Here is a 16,275-nt window from a genome sequence, read left to right as displayed (position 1 = left end):
TTATTTTCTGAAGGCGAGAAAGGCAAGTTTACAAATTTTTAATTTATCAGATGAAGCAACCATGCAACTCTCTCTTTATTAACAAATGTACAACCAAATAAAGCTGTACGCACAAGTTGGCCCATTCAAATCCAAAATGACATCTGTTTCACAAACAAAAAAAAAACCAAAATGATATCTTACATCATTTGAACTTCACTGGTTGAACTATCATGAGTAGGTACCAATCCAAATAGGTAATCCAACTAAATTAACAAAATTATGGCTATTCACCAGTTCTCTAAACCTAAGCAAAAACTTAGCAACAAAATGCTCAAACAAACAAGTTAGAGCCCAGCCTAATAACAGAACTTGAGAATTCATCATGAAATATGAAGAATTGAAGATAAAACATTTGTGTGGATGGTGAGATTCTCAAAAATACCTTCCTCTTCCCCGTCCTCTTCCTCTCCTCCCTCTTCCTCCTCCCCTTCCCCTTCCTCTCCCACCATCATGTGCTGTGTATGTATCTCTTTCGTAGTTGAAAATGCTCATTCTTAAATGTTCCGCATTCGCTCTGCTTGCGCTCTCTTGTACCTAGAAAAGTTGCATCCAACATCAAACCTTTAATGTGAAGGATAGTAGAATGTTGTATTAAAAACATATATGTGGGAAACCAGAGTGATGCTAACATGAGAATCTTCCAAATCAAATTGATTTTGAAGCTGCCATGCAAGTTGCTCATCATGACTCGTATAGGAAGATGCATTTTTTGGTATTTGATTTGTCCCAGATTTTCTCCTTTCATATTCTTCTAGAGTATAGACCACCGGATCTTCCATTCTGCCCTTTCCCCTGTGCTTTCTATTATTGAAATGCCGATGGTTTCCATCTTGTTGACTCATTTTGTGGAGTAGTTTCTGAGAGGCGGCCTGATTTTGAACAGGAACAGCTTCCACAACTAGAGGGAACATAAGACGGTAAGTTATCGTTAAGAATAAATAAAGAATTAATTGGTCCAGAGTACAATTAGCATATATGTGAACAAAATTACATAAACTATGAGATGGAAGGATGTCTTAATGGACTTCATTATTAAGGTATTGTTTCGTGTTTCTATTACAATCTCCAAGTATGGAGAATTGGAATCCATTCACTACTTAGGGTATCCAGGAGAAAATACCATGCTGAAAATACTCTTTCCCTCATCCTGTCAGATGAAAAGTCTGGCAGAAGACAGAAAAGCATAGATTTAAAGACATAATTACCTTCCTTTGGTCTTGTTTCAGAGCTACTAGGTTTTTCTTCAAGCTTTTCTACACCGGAAGCAGAATTGACAGAATTGGTAGCTTTCACATCTATACTTTGCTGCAATGTAGTTGATTTACTTCCAATATTCCCTGAATCAGCAGTCGGCGTGTTGCTCTTTGAGGACGACTCCTGTTGATCTGTAACGACTCTCTCCATTAGATGAAGCACTAAGAACTTAAGAACAAGAATGTGCTTAATAGTGTACAGATTTATCAACATCCACACACAACTGAAAAATGGTATGAAATTTCATGGTGTAAATAATCCAAGAGGACAGAGAAAAAGATAAATAAGATATAAAACTCTGAAGACAAAAGGTTATTCCAGCAATTTGAATCACATCAAGTATCATGCATAAACAACCATAAAAAGTACATGGGAAAAAAATTCCATCAAGTAACATGAATAAGGAGCCAATAAAAGTAAGTTAAAAGAATGTCCCGCTAATTTATTGAACAAATTAGAACAACTTATAACTCCAAGGCTCCAGTCACGAGTCTTGATAAAAATTTCCGCCGTGCATTCATACATGTTTCTCAAGTCATGACATTATATATCACTAAACTATGTGGTGTACAGTCTACCATGGAAAGATGTAAAAACTAATAACCTTTGCAGTTCACAAGGCACACCAGTCCCAAAATGTGCCACTCTAATGATAGCATTATAAATGAAGAAAGCAAAAACAACAATGTGTAGCTGACAACAGTAACAGCTAGCAAAATGAGGGGAATACAAGTAATACAAGAATACAAGTGCATCGAAAAAAAATACTGACATGAAGATTTTTCCTTCTGACTAAATTTACGTGGAGCCCCAACTTGCAACTTCTCAAATGGAGGAGGACCATCGACATCTCCTCCTTGAGATAACCTTACAGATGCACGAGATAAACCAGAGTATTTTTGGTTCATTTTCCATTCTTCATAAAGTGTTGGAACCATACCTCCAAGCACAGTTAACCCCTTTGAACTTAAACATACAATTCCACCATACACAGGAGATTTATTTTCCAGACGGACCTGCCACCAAAAAGTAGTATGTTAAAAGACATTTTCATAAAATGTACTTTTTATATTACACATTATGAACCAGTCAAGTAAACAATAGTAACAAGCTAATTCTTCAGCAGATCGCAGTAAACTTTGATCCTAAACATTTTTTATAAGAAATAGAAACTTTATAAAATGAGACTTGCAAGAGAGAGAGAGAACCACTCTCATAAAAGCCTAGGAAGGAGTTACAGAGAAGCTATCAATTGGGCGCTATAGTAGAGATTAAATAATTACAAAAAATGAAGACACACAAAAGCCACAAAAGCTATGATATTCCAAAGGTCTTCGTCTTCCCATTGTCTTTGAATATAAAGTCTCCCATTTCTTTCCAACTACAGCTCCCAAAACAAAACATGGATCAACATTCATCTGAATAAATTTGCCTTGCTTCTTGAACCATCGCCAGCACAGAAACACCAAAAGGGCTAGCTTATCTAAGAGAAAATGGGTAGTCCAAGAACATGTGCATGCTTTTTGTCTATTTCTATTACACAAAGTGCACAGGTTAGGAAAAAGATACCTATTGGGTTTCTTCTTTGTAGAACATCATTGAAGGTGTTTTTCATAAGAAATGGTAATTGGTAACTGAGATAATAACTTAGAAAGTTACAAGTGTAGGAGTAGGTCAGCTAAAGGGAATATAAAAGGACCCCAGAATATGCCCCCAAGGACCGCTCGGTTGGCAAGAGCTTGGGGTGGCTCAGAGGTCTCAAGTTCGAACCTTCCGGTGAGCCTAATACCAAAAACTCTTGATGTCTGCCGAATCCGAGCCTTGGGGCAGACACGGTGCCCTTGGATCAAGTATAGGGGAGCAAAGCGCCGGCACCCGATTATAAAAATAAAAAATAATTAAAAATATATATAAAAGAAAAACCCCATAATACAAGGAAAAGTTTAGTTACAAAAATCATGATGGGGAGTATTCCCAACAAACCAACCAGCTAGAGAACTCCCACACTTCTAGCAGGAGTTAGCAAAAGGGTAGGTGAAGAAAAGGTGATTCTGACCTTCGTCTGATTTGTTGCAAAGAGAAAAGGCCATGTTAGGGAGCTCCTTTTGATTCTTATCGGATGTAATCTAAACTTCAGAAAGTTGCAGCCCAAGAAATACATCGATGCTTAGAGGAGGCATTTTCACTTTCTAAATAATCTTAGGCAGGTATGGTTCCAATACTTTAGTACTGCTAGAAAGGTAGTTAGAAAAGGATTTACACATGAAGAGCTTAAAATTATCCAACCTCCACACATTTAGCATCCAAAAGATGGATCGAGTGAACATCCTAAGTTGAAGAGGACAAAGAAACCCAATAAGTTTCTGCCAGAGCTGAGGATCCAACTTTGATTTTGGATCAACCAGCAATCTTTGACTGTCAAAGAATAAGATAGGGACATCCTATACAAATCTTAGGAACTAATTTCTGAAGCATAGGTCCCTCCTCCCATCTATCCTCCCATAAAAGAATTTTAGATCCATCTCCTAATTGACTTGACAGTTACGACTATTGTGCCACCTTACTGATGCAATTAGAGATGCAAGGACTTCCCCTACTTCCTTTTCTCCCTGCCTTCTTCCACCACCCATTATTTTCCAATTATACTCATGCGAAACAATTTTGAACCACAAAGCACCCAGTTAGTGTAAAATTCTGTAGCAGCATTTGGCAATCAAGACTAGGCTCCCGTGTTTGATGTTTTCTATCCCCAGGCTCCTATTTCCATGGAAGACAGGCTTGTTCCAACTTCCAACTAATTAGATTATTAATACTGCATTCGTTAAAATCTACCCAAAAAGAAGTTCCTGATTTTATTTTCCAACGCATTAGCCACATTGTTAGGGATTCAGAATAAGGACAAGAGATAGTAGGGATATTAGACAAAACAAACTGCAGGAGAGTTGGTTTTCCCCTTTTGCACATGGGATTCTTCCAGTTCACAAGTTTACTTGAGATCTTCTCTTCCACAGCCACAGGTTCCAAATTCCCCTTTGGGAAGGTGTTTGATGTGGAGATTCCCCGTTTTGCAAAGAAGGTTGAAAGTTACCCATTCCTCGGATTAAATTGAGGTACTTTCCTTCATCCCTCTCATTATGGGTGTCAGATTCTAGCACCCAGCAGCAACACTCCATAAGAAATGGATGGGAAAACCTTTGCTCTCAACAAGGTTGAACAATGTAGGATAAGCAGCCGAGCCGATGAGGAGGCCTTCCCACATCAAACATGTTCCAAAAGGAAAAGAGAAAATATAAGAAATGCTGCAGCCTGCAGCCATCCACTATCCTTTTACAGTTACTGTCTGGCTGCATTCCAAAGCTAAACATTGCAGTCATAAAAAGTCGTTCTATCTAATTCCATGAGATGCACGCTTATAATGACATAAAATAAATAACAATAAAATTTTCCAAGGGAAAAGGAGCTCAAAAGTATCATATCAGTAGCCAAGTTCAAGTATAGTCGTCCTGCTTTTATATGTTCACAGTAACTGCAGCTTGAAAGAGGCAAGGACTCTATACCCTTGCTGATAATTATGCTATCAATTTGAACCCCGTAAAGCAACTTGATGTCATATGACCAAAGGGTAGTTGTTCTTGATATATAACGGGTATCCACACACTTTGAAATTTATTAATAGCTCAATGACAGATTTAATCAGGATAATCATCTTCAGTCAATAACTTCAGTCATTAAAAAAATAATAACAAAATCAAGAACTTTAACCGTTCGAGATATAGAAGTTATAAAGACCAGCAAGGGGAAATTATCCTGAATACCTACCTTGGTGCCAGGAGGAATATCTTCAAGAACAGATGGTATATGAGAATACTCTATAGCAGTAATCTCAGAGTGTCCATCACTGAGACCGAACCGTAGGAGACGGTGACCACTAGAAGCCTTCAACATACCATCTAGGCTGCTTCGCGATATGTCTCTTACAGATGATATCTGCTAAAACAGCTGAAATCATCTACTAATAAATCATTCATGAAAATAATATGGATGAGAAAGCGAATAATACAAAGAAAAGTTCGGCTACTCTTGGGTTTTCAATCGCCGCAAAATAGTAGGAATAATGAATTTTTGAGCAACTATAAAACATCTGAGAACCAGGAGAGAGTATAATTCACCTGGAGAACAATAGGGCCGAGAATACGAGAAGACTTGCGAAGAAGAGAAGGTTCAGGCAATGACTTGCCCCCAAATGACCTGAGGTCCATGTTTAAGAGCTCCAACTCCACCGAATCAACCACCGAGCTCGGATCATCGGCCAAGGCGCTACTGATCATGATTACGCCCCTAACTTCGTCCAAATCGCCGAAACTCCATCCTCTCGCTCGTAATGTTTCAAGCACAGCGACGGAATTATCCGTCGTCGTCTCCATGTGATTACGCGCCTTGGCTGAAATTTGCACTTGCCTTCACTAACCGGTCCGATTCCTTCGAACATTTCCGTGGGAAATCCTTCTAAAGAAAGTCTATCATATACCCTAATTTAAGATAAATTATATTATTAAATGTTTCTTTTTTTTTTGTTGACATGTTTTTCGCATATATTCTACATCAAAAAGTTTAAGGATGAACTAAAATAAATTTGTTCGAAAGACAGTTATTTTGTTGAAATACTAATTTTTAAAAGATTTGAAGCGATAACCAATTATTAACCAGGGTGCCAATGGTTGACTGATAAATTTTGGTAAATCACGGGTTGCCACATAATAATGACAAAATTTCGACAAATCACAAGAAGTCGATCAAGATCACGATCAAATCAGAGACCGATCAAGATCATCGTCAAGACAAGATAAAGGTCGATCAAAATCAATAAGTCGATCAAAATCAACCAGCCAAGAATTCAAAGAAAATAATCAGCTAATATTATACGAACCCTAAATATCTATACAAATTGTACTTAGTCAACGAATTATAATTTATCTGGAAATTTCATGTGAATAGTCATATATGCATTAAATATGATTTAAATAACCAAAGGAAGCATAGCTCAACGATAATTGGCATATATCTTCAATCTTACTATCATAAATACTCATCATTTAGCATCCAAATTTTGTGTCTATTGCCCAGTGTTTCATGTATCTTAGTTGCAATTTTTTGTTAATGTCTATGGGTAGAAACTGCTTGTTGCCCAAATTGCTTATAAATAGAGGGAATTGATATTGATGAGAGTGTGTGAAAAGAAATAGAAAAATCGAATAAATAATCAAATTTTTCCATATTTTAGTATTACATTCGCTTGGAAAATAGAATGATATGTGAGTCATACATTGGATTGGATTAAATTATTAATAATCATGAATTTCACTTTCGTTTTTACAAGAGAGATCCAAACTATAAAATTTTTGCTTTACCATTATTTTGAAAGGCTAAAAATATATATTTGTTCAATTGAAAGAGAATAAATATTAATTTAAGTTTGATCCTTGTAAAATGAAAAAAGAGATTACTTTGCAGGTACGAACTTTCGAAAAATATTTATAAATGACTTGTTTTTTTATAGGAGGACATTACTACATGTAAATACGGGTGCATAGTGGAAATCGGTGCTCCAATGCATTTCTCCCTTTGAATCGAAATAAATATGTTTTTTAACCCTCTCTTTTGAATTAAATGTGTATGTTCCCACAACAATCACTTGTTTACGAAAAGTAAACTTTAGAATGGTTTTTTCAATGGGGTCAGTATTTTTTTTAGGGCGAGGGTCAATATTTTAACCTCTACATTTTATTTTTTATTATCTTTCAATAAATAAAGCAAAATTTTAACATATTAGAACGGTTACTAATGAGTGAGTCGTGTTTAGATTTATAATATTGAGAAGCTATTAAAAATTTTTAAAAAATCAAATTGTTTTATTAATATAATAAAAATAAAATAAATCACAAACATTAAGATCCACAGATATTGTTATTTTATTGATGAAAGCCCGACTTTGATTGTGATACCCAAGTTTTTGTTCTTAATGAAAGTCATTGTAAAATAGAGAATATTCTGAAAAAAAAAATGTGACTACAAAATAATTAACATAGATCTTAGATAATTAATATTGAACTTAGATGATACCCAATATAGAGGATAGATAAAAGATTTACTCTACATATTGATATTAAAAGGTCTAATTATATGTTTAAATATTTACTCTAATTTTTTTTAATATCCAGATTTAAAGATATTGACTTCATAAACCATCATTTTTTAAGTATTAAAGTTATATTAACCCATTATAATTCCAATGACATTTTGCCTTACAAAACTAACTTGACAAAAATAACTTTGGATTGTTCGATAATTTCTCTATTTCTGTTTCTGTTTCTCTTTTTTAATAAAAAATAATATAGTTACATGGTTCCAACATCCATAAATTTAAGAATAATAAACAAGATATTTATTTATGTTGGAACAAATTGAAAAGAGAATAAGAAATAAAAATAATAAACTCTTATTTTCAAAATTTCTATACAATTTTAAAATATTTACAAAAAATAGAAATAAGAAACATAAATAATTGTTCAAAGTTTAGATTTCTTGATATAATTGAGAAAGAACGTTACTGAACAGACTCTTTATCTACGACGTTCAATAACAACATAGATTTAAGTCTGGCAATGGATATCTTCACTTGCAAGAGATTGTGTTAGCTGTTTCAAAGGCACATCACATACAACAAAAAGTTGTATCATGTATGGTTAATATTTACATGCTGGAACTTCAATGGACATCTTCTACCTGTCCTTACAGAAATATTACTTTTGACTTTAGTTACTAAGGGATTAGTCCATATCTAAATACAAAAGACGCGGGACGTATGGTTATCAACAACAGACAGTTTTCAGGTTACCATTTTGGTTGTAGAAGAGAGCTCGTCGGTTTCATTACTGCCAGAGCTTGATACAGCTGTCGTGACTCGCCGAAGCGACTAGACCAGTAACATGTGATGCAGCCAAGGCTGATACCAGCTTGCCATGAGCATGCAGTGTCCTTGTCTTGTTTTCTGTGATGTCCCAAATCTCCAGTGACTGGAAACCAACAATTCCATTTAGAACAGAACAATCTTAATGTTAATATCTTCATTACAGGTGTGCTCATTGTTTCACGACTTTGATGCTAAATAATATCATAAAGTGTAAAAGACCATATGGATTTAGTCATCTTACAGTGACATGTTTCTAGTGGTCTAGGTGGATTAGTAACTGCAAGAATGCATAAAAATTATAGAACTTGAACATTGAAACATCATAAAAGCTGAGCTTAAGCTCAACTCATGCACAATTCTCATATTGCCCATGATAAGTAAGACTGTAAGAATGAAGCGTTTATCAGAGGCTATTTGATTCCAGAGGAAATTTCCAAATCTTGGCAGAAGAATTAGTAAAAAGCACATGAACTTCGAGCGGCCTCGACTTACCTCATGAGAGCCAATGATCAAAAGAGAAGTATTGGTGGGATGAAAAACACAGGTATGGAATATTTTTCCATTGCAGTTCAACTCATTAATGCAGTCTCCTTTGCCACCAGAACCAACTTTCCACACTTTAGCTAGGTCCTCACTTACAGATGCTAGATATTCACCAGAAGGATCCCAACACACAGAATGGATATGGTTTTTGTGACCCTGAAATGGCAAACCAGAAATTTAAAAGGAGAGATGGTATGAAGACAGTGTTAGTCACTACTTTGGAGAATTGAGGGGAAGCTAAAACAATCAGAGACTGCTATAATTTGCTCCCTTTTCAATTGTAAATCAAGGGTTTACTAATTATAAGATCCAAGTTCAATTATTTGAAGATACAACTATATACATTTTTTTTATAAGAAACTGCGCTTTAAAGCATACAAAAGAAAATGAGTCTAGCAAAGCGAGCATAGCTCAGTGGTAATTGGCATATATATCCAACTAAGAGGCTGTGAGTTCGATTTCCCACACCCACATGTTGTACTTAAAAAAAACTAACAAAAGGGGACCAGCCTATAAGAAGAGGTTGCAATCCAAAAGAATAATACTTAACTTATAATTACAAAAATCCTTCCGACACCCACAAGGGTACAACTTATTATTTTGATTAGTGTATGTGAGCAAAGAATTGTATTGAAGACATTATGCATAGGCTTGCTAGGAAGTACCCATTCAAGTATTCATTTCAAAATTTTCCAGAATCATGCATCCTTAACAATCAATGAATGAAAAAATTTTACATATAAAACAACCATCTTTCATGTAAATTCACAATTCAATAAATGAATCAGCCCCTGAAAGGTGGAAGTTACTTATTTCTACCATGTAAAAATCCTAAAATATCTTTTACAAGTCTAAATGAGACTGAAACTCTGTAATTTTAACATCCACAAACCTGTAATTTAAGCCTGCAAACTTGGGTTTCTACGTCAATTATGGAAACGGCATTTCCCACTGCTGCGGCAATAATTCTTCCATTATTAGGTTGAAACCTTAATTTTTTTGCACCACCCTGATTTAGTTGTCAAACATATTACCATCCAGAAGGTGAATACGATGTTTTTATAATTAAATACAAGGTACAGTTTAATAACGAATAATTAAGCATAAGTTCAAATCAATACCTTAAAAATGCCAACACAACTACTATTTTTAATGCTCCAGTACCTAATCTCGCTATTAACATCAGAAGAGCAAATGAGATCATCTTTACTAGGATGAAAGTCCAGTGATGTGACTCCAGTAGAATGTCCAGTAAAAGTCCGTAGCGACGGTCCACCCTGTAAAATGAATTTATATCTTCATCATTAAGGAAAATCAGGTGAGAAGAGTGCAAGGACCAACCAAATGACAGACGTAGCCCCATGAAAAAGAGTCATTGTCCTTCAAAGCTTATCAAAGTAAAATTTCTTGTTCTCTACTTAAAACTTGAGAATATTTTAGGAAGTTGACAGAATAAAACAAAACAAGATATCATGGATATGATCCGTCATGCATGAAGAAGACAGGTTCACTTACATTATCGACATCCCAAATTTTGACAGTCCTGTCACTTGAAGATGTTGCGATCTTTAACGCCCTTGAACTAAAGCAGACATCGGTTATCATTTGAGAATGTTCACTAAGTGTAGACTTCACTGCAAGAGACTCTGTGCACCACACTGTAACCTGCACCGTAAAATTGTTCAGAAATGTCCTAGAAACTAATACAGACGTACATACATATATATCTGTAAAGTAGCATACTTGACAAATCATCAAGAACATTAAAAGTTCGACCTGTAAAAGATTTAACAATTCTGATAAGCCACTTAATATACATTTTTTACCTTGTTATGCCCACCACTAGCAAGTAGTTTTCCGTCAGACGAGAAGCGACAACATTCAACTTTATTTTTACTGCCAGGAATACGACGAATTTCCTTCAGTGCAGGACCTTCAATTACATGAAAGGAATATATAAGAATGAAAAATATTATACTGCATTTCCTTGATCAAATTACAATTACAGCCTTATGCTATTCTTAAAGAGTTCATCATACCTTCGTTAGCATCAGATAACAAACCAACTTTATCTCTCTCAACTGCTCCGTCAGGAGATAGGAAAGACTCCACATCATATGGTCCATCATCCACGAGACAATCCACATCAGCCTGCCATGTGTTAATTCATTATTTATTTGCCAAATTAAACATTGTTATTATCTTTGCTAATTAGATTAAGTAAAAGTAATAATGAGAAAATACTCAAATCTACAACCAGATGACTTCAGGTGGCTGACTAGAAAAAACTTAAAAAGACTTGTATGAAAAACTTCTTTTATATAGCAAGTCAATATGGTGCCTTTTCTAGCAAAAACTTATCATTATAGGCTACTCTATTTCAATTGGAAGTGCAATTTTGATGTTGAGAAGAAAGAATAGAGAGATATATAGTTGAGCCTTCAGCACTGAAGTGCAGAAATCCAAAGAACACATCCATAGTTAACAAGAGGGTAATAAATAAGTATCAATATTATTTGGAAACATAATTGTGTAAGTTTGTCAACCTGATCATTAGCCTGAAAGTTATTGGACATATAACTATCAGCATTGGTGATCCCCGAACTGTTCAATTTATCTTGCTGCTGAATTAGGTGATTTGAATTCAGAGAATGTTGACTTGAAACTGGATGCTGCATGAATTGTTCCTGTTTTTGGTTATCAATCTTCAGTTGTTGCTGCTGTAACTGATAAATGCTATTAACGGCTGATATTTTCTTTTAAAAAAAAAAAAAAAGAAGAAGAATCAAAGATAAACATACATATAAAGAAGTCCCTGTTTGGTAACACTTCCATTTTAGGCATACAAAACTTAAGCTTGTTTACTAGAAAATTCTTTCTCTGTGTTTTTAATTTTTAAAAACATTTTTGAAATCTTAGCCATATTTGTAAAACAAAAGCCAAACTTGTTATTTTTAGTTTTAAAGTTTTGGCTAGGATACTATAAACATTATCTAAGAAGTAAATTAGAAAAATATAGAAATCATGAGTTAAGAAATTTTTTAAAAACTGAAAATTAAAAACGCATCAAACAGATCCCACATGCTTCCAAGATATTTTTTAAAAAATAATATTAAAAATAAAGTTTGAAAGGAAATATTTTCAACTCCAATCAAATTAAAAAGAAAATGTGGAAAAAAAGAAGATACCTTGGTCAGCATATCTGCATTTACATGTGGCAAAACAGGACAAACTGGTGCCAATGGATCAACACCAGACACGTCAACAAAGCATAATTGTTTTTTCTTTCCAATATTCATATGTTGACTTAAAGGCACTCCCGGTCTTTTACACGCCACATTGGCAGAAGGAACACCCAAGTTTCGAGGTGTCTGTACTGCAAATGGATGCTGCAGCTGAAACTGATTGGAAGTATGACGCAACTGGATGAACAGCTCAGGTTGTTGAAGAATCCTAGAGCTAAGAGGATCCAATCTCTAAAAGCAGTAAAATGTATCAGAAAGGAAGACAAATCTCACCATCATATTAATTTATTATAGCCTTTAGGCTTTAGAATTATTAGATCAGAAAAGCAACTACGGTAAAAGAAGCCTTAAAAAAGCACCACCCCCCATGATACATATCAGGTGGAAGAACATGCATGTCAAGCAGTTCCATTTAGGGAATCTAGTTCAGTTCACACGTGTTAGATCCCATATTCTAAATGAGAACATTGAACAGAAGTTACTACTGATCCTCTGTGAACATCAATGAGTAAAATTTCATTTAGGTGACATTCAAACAAGTCGACTACAAACAGTGGGGAGATAAAGAACGAGATATTTAATGACCTTGTCTACAAGTACCTGAGGGACTAGATACACGCCTCTTTATGCAACTTGGATCCTTAACTCTTATTCCAATATTTCTCTTTTGAGCAAAACGTATAAATGCTGACTTTCTTTCCAGCTACATTCCATAATCAACATTTATACAGGTTCTTTAAATTATAAAAACAAAGAGTATGCAAATTAGTGCAAGAAGGAGCATGCATATAATTTGTGAGTTTGAATCCTTACAGTTGAAGGATCAGAAAATTAAATTACATTGAGATCTTTAAGAATACCTTTGGAAGCCCATTGGTGATCAATGCATTCCTTTGATTAGGGAGTGTCAAATTTTCCCCATACATTTTTGCAGCCATTTTATTTGCATTTGTTGGGTTCTGTATATCGAACGAATTGTTCATGACAGGCCTATTCACAGTTGTAGGATTCTGCTGAACACTCTGTAAGTAATGTTGTTGCTGTAGCTGCCAATCTCCAGCCTTCTTTAACTGAGTTTATTAGATCCAAAATAAAATCATTTTTTCAAGAAATACTTGTCCAATAACACATATATAATGCAATTAATTATAGATATCAAGTTCTGGAAGATGCATGTAATAAGGGATTAGATATCATAACAACATAGTTCTATTGTTTTGCTCAGTGTAGCATTCCTTCTCTCCTTAAAACACCAGGAGGGGTTGGGGGATCTAATCCAGCTAAAATCTCAAATGAACCTTGATGTAAGATGCAGCAGCTTCCGAGTGCTGCGGATTTATGCGGGTGATGAATATGTCCCAGAAGACAGACCACCATTCCAAAAGAAAACCACCAGGTGCGTCAATAGCTGCATAATGGGATTCAAAAGAGATGGCAGATTTAGCTGTGGATATATGGAAGTTGGGAGATCATTAAGTTTAAATTACAGTGATCCTTCACACATTCGTACCCACTGAATCCATAAAAACTTTTCCTTCATCCAGAAAAGACCTTGCAGAAGCATGTAGTTTTCTCTTCAAGAGGTAGTCATAGATATAAACATCCAGCCTATATCAAAAAGAACGAGAACAGACCCCACTCAGAAGGATGTAGAATGATTAAAAAAACATATATCAATAAGTCAAAAGATCCTGGCAAAAGTATGACATTAAAGAATAATAGAACTATATTGAGTTGGAAAACAGAGTCTAGTAAGAAGCAGCAATTACATATTCAATACTCTCGCTTACTGAAACACCAAACTAATGTTCAACTCCTCTCCAAACCTTCCTCACCTCTGTTACGCTTTTTATTCTATTTTATATATTTATTATTATTTGCCTCTCATCTTCAATCATAAGAACTCGTCCTCTGTCTGGTTCCCAATAAAATATAATACTACAAATTTCTAAATTAATATTTCTACACAATCCCAGATGAGAAATGGTAACTTCATCTTAAACAGTGGAAGGAACAGACTAGGGGACTGTTACTAGCCTTTTAGCCGGTTTGTCTACGCAATATAAGACATGGAAGAAAATAGGCAAAGAAAAGTGTACAGATGCCTAGGAACCCCAAAGTACCCACCATCCCATCAAAAAAGAAAAAGGGTTGGAACATTGACACCAAGAACAGCAGGGCAGCAAAACAAGGTGAAAATCAGATGCTAAAAAGCCAAAAAATGGTCAGCCACCAGTAAGCAGGTTTAAATCCCTCTCGGAAAAAAAAAAGCAAAATGCTAACAAATAAATGTAAGAGATGGAAATACCAGTTCCTCCTCCCAGATACATAAACAACAACAAACAAAGGGCAGATGAAGCATTAACAAATTACGATTGATACGACATCTGGGCGGCAAGGAAGAACAAAAAGAATAGTAGAAAACAAGAAATGCAAACGAAAACAAACCCCACGACGAAAAAGGGATATACAATAAAAAATTTGTACCCCCAAAAAGGGAAGAAAACACTCTTTGACTGGAAGTGAAAGTTTGAAACTAACACAGTAGCACAGGACAAGGCGGGAGAATGAATAAACCCCAGAAAAAAAAAAGTATGAGTATCATATTGAAATAGTAGAGGCTGCATGGTACTTGCATTTTGTCAACTTCCCACATAGCTTCAGACATGATTTGACTACAGTATTATTTAGTTCTGCAGCGGATAATCCCAAGAACTGAAAGAAATCGAAAAGAACTGGAGACGAATGCTCAGAAAATCTCTTGGTTTTGGGAAACGGCTTTTGAAATGTTTTCGGGGGACGATTAAGGATAAGTAATGGATTCTAAAAAAACGGGTTTTAGTGGGGCTCTGATTCTCCCTCCATAGACCCTAGTCCCTCCATTTCTCCATCTTCCTCTGCTACGCGCAATGATGACACGTAATCGCTCCCTGAAAAGTTCACCCTTCACACTCCTATTTGCCCCTATAGCCTATAGCTTGCTGCTGAAGTTTCTTAGGACCATTTTAAAATGTTTTCAATTCTTGTTTGTCATTTTTTCTTTTTTTAATTAAAAGAAACATAATTGTATTGTATTTAATAATTGTTTCTCATTTTTTTTCCTTTCATAATATTTATGTTTTATTTCTTGGTCTATATAATTTTAGATTGAAAAAGTAAAAATAATTTTGGGAATTATATATATATATATATATATTATTTCTTTTTAAAAGTGCCACTTTTCCATCAAGGTGTTTTGAAGCTATTTTCCCAAAAGAGTACCATGAGCATTTTATCTATATTATGAAAGAAGTTATGATAATTAATAAAATAATTTTTAGAAAAATGTTTATTTTGTATTTTTATAGATTAAAAATGATAAAATAATATTTTTGTTTGTGTTTTGAAAAAAAATTAGAAACAAAAACAATAAATTCGATTGGGTTGTTTCTAAAATTTATACACAATTGTACAAATGTTTCTTATTCAAATAAGAAAGGTTATGACCGCCAAAAAGATAGATCAACATATCTCTAAACTTAGAATGTTATTCCTATTTGGTCTTCAAATTTTTAAGACTTTTAAAGTTCACACCTAAATAATATTTTAATATTACATGTTTTCATATTTTTTAAGTTGTTGATTCGAATCTCTAAATTTTTTGTCATTAATGTATGATATTTATAACTAATTGAGTTGGAATCAAGTTGGTGTGGATCCGGATATAATTAGTTGGATAAAAGTGTACTCATTACCATGTCAAATATAAATTATATAAGTGTATGTATATGTTTTGAGGATAGGAATTTCAACGGTGGGAATATGATTTATTTATTATTATTATTTTTTTGAAGAACATGATTTATTGGTTTAGTATCGCACACAAATAGAGTTTTGAATCTAAAAACAAACTTAGTATTAATGTGCATTCATGAAAGTATGAATTTGGACATATATATGATACATAATTAGTAATAGATTAAGTCTAACAAACCTACATAATATTATGTATATATATTAATATTGATTATATGAATATGATTTTTTTTTTGACAATAATAAATATGAGTTCATCCTCAAGAAATGATGATTAAAGGTTAGTGAAATAAAAAGATGACCAAGTATGAATAATGCGAGACCAAATACGTACGATGGAAATGACCATATATTGTAAAGATTGACTCAAAAGTATATTGTTAACAAGCGTGTCGTGTTTAGGAAAGGTTAAAACATGAAAAAAAA

General features: G+C 34.3%; 2 protein-coding genes across 8 annotated transcripts; both read right to left on the bottom strand.

Moving 5' to 3' along the window:
- Nucleotides 1-51: 51 nt before the first annotated feature.
- LOC111014555 (tudor domain protein (DUF1767)) lies at nucleotides 52-5,811 on the bottom strand. Of its 2 annotated transcripts, XM_022289340.2 has the most exons (6): nucleotides 5,466-5,811; nucleotides 5,116-5,283; nucleotides 2,069-2,312; nucleotides 1,248-1,427; nucleotides 672-940; nucleotides 52-576 (listed from the first exon to the last, which is right to left on the bottom strand). In XM_022289340.2, the coding sequence occupies exons 1-6, from the start codon at nucleotides 5,718-5,720 to the stop codon at nucleotides 415-417; spliced, it is 1,278 nt and encodes a 425-aa protein (XP_022145032.1). In that variant the 5' UTR covers nucleotides 5,721-5,811; the 3' UTR covers nucleotides 52-414. The 2 variants fall into 2 exon arrangements, with proteins under 2 accessions (XP_022145032.1, XP_087982158.1); XM_088126032.1 differs by lacking the exon at nucleotides 5,116-5,283.
- Nucleotides 5,812-7,847: 2,036 nt separating this feature from the next.
- LOC111014438 (transcriptional corepressor LEUNIG) lies at nucleotides 7,848-15,013 on the bottom strand. Of its 6 annotated transcripts, none has more exons than XM_088124745.1 (13): nucleotides 14,691-15,013; nucleotides 13,565-13,662; nucleotides 13,353-13,462; nucleotides 12,915-13,124; nucleotides 11,998-12,285; nucleotides 11,356-11,565; nucleotides 10,849-10,960; nucleotides 10,636-10,742; nucleotides 10,325-10,474; nucleotides 9,931-10,086; nucleotides 9,702-9,818; nucleotides 8,759-8,965; nucleotides 7,848-8,369 (listed from the first exon to the last, which is right to left on the bottom strand). In XM_088124745.1, the coding sequence occupies exons 1-13, from the start codon at nucleotides 14,720-14,722 to the stop codon at nucleotides 8,226-8,228; spliced, it is 1,941 nt and encodes a 646-aa protein (XP_087980871.1). In that variant the 5' UTR covers nucleotides 14,723-15,013; the 3' UTR covers nucleotides 7,848-8,225. The 6 variants fall into 6 exon arrangements, with proteins under 6 accessions (XP_087980871.1, XP_022144856.1, XP_087980873.1 ...); XM_022289164.2 differs by having other exon boundaries at nucleotides 11,356-11,535; XM_088124747.1 differs by having other exon boundaries at nucleotides 11,356-11,529.
- Between the last annotated feature and the right edge of the window lie 1,262 nt (nucleotides 15,014-16,275).

The sequence above is a fragment of the Momordica charantia genome (genome assembly GCF_013281855.1).
Source record: "Momordica charantia cultivar OHB3-1 chromosome 6 unlocalized genomic scaffold, Mcharantia_2.0 BLBB01000006.1, whole genome shotgun sequence".
NCBI classification, from domain to species: domain Eukaryota; kingdom Viridiplantae; phylum Streptophyta; class Magnoliopsida; order Cucurbitales; family Cucurbitaceae; genus Momordica; species Momordica charantia.
This window is presented reverse-complemented; position numbering and strand designations above follow the sequence as displayed.

What these genes read in the sequence shown, in the direction of transcription:
- LOC111014555 (XM_022289340.2), bottom strand. Translation starts at nt 5,720, where the DNA reads ATGGAGACGACGACGGATAATTCCGTCGCTGTGCTTGAAACATTACGA. An exon ending in TCAGAAGGAAAAATCTTCAT is followed by an intron (nt 1,428 to 2,068) that starts GTCAGTATTTTT and finishes GAGTCGTTACAG; the next exon opens with ATCAACAGGAGTCGTCCTCA. An exon ending in TGAAACAAGACCAAAGGAAG is followed by an intron (nt 941 to 1,247) that starts GTAATTATGTCT and finishes TGTTCCCTCTAG; the next exon opens with TTGTGGAAGCTGTTCCTGTT.
- LOC111014438 (XM_088124745.1), bottom strand. Translation starts at nt 14,722, where the DNA reads ATGTCTGAAGCTATGTGGGAAGTTGACAAAAT. An exon ending in ATGTGGGAAGTTGACAAAAT is followed by an intron (nt 13,663 to 14,690) that starts GCAAGTACCATG and finishes TTTTTGATATAG; the next exon opens with GCTGGATGTTTATATCTATG. An exon ending in ATGCAGATATGCTGACCAAG is followed by an intron (nt 11,566 to 11,997) that starts GTATCTTCTTTT and finishes TTTTTTTAAAAG; the next exon opens with AAAATATCAGCCGTTAATAG.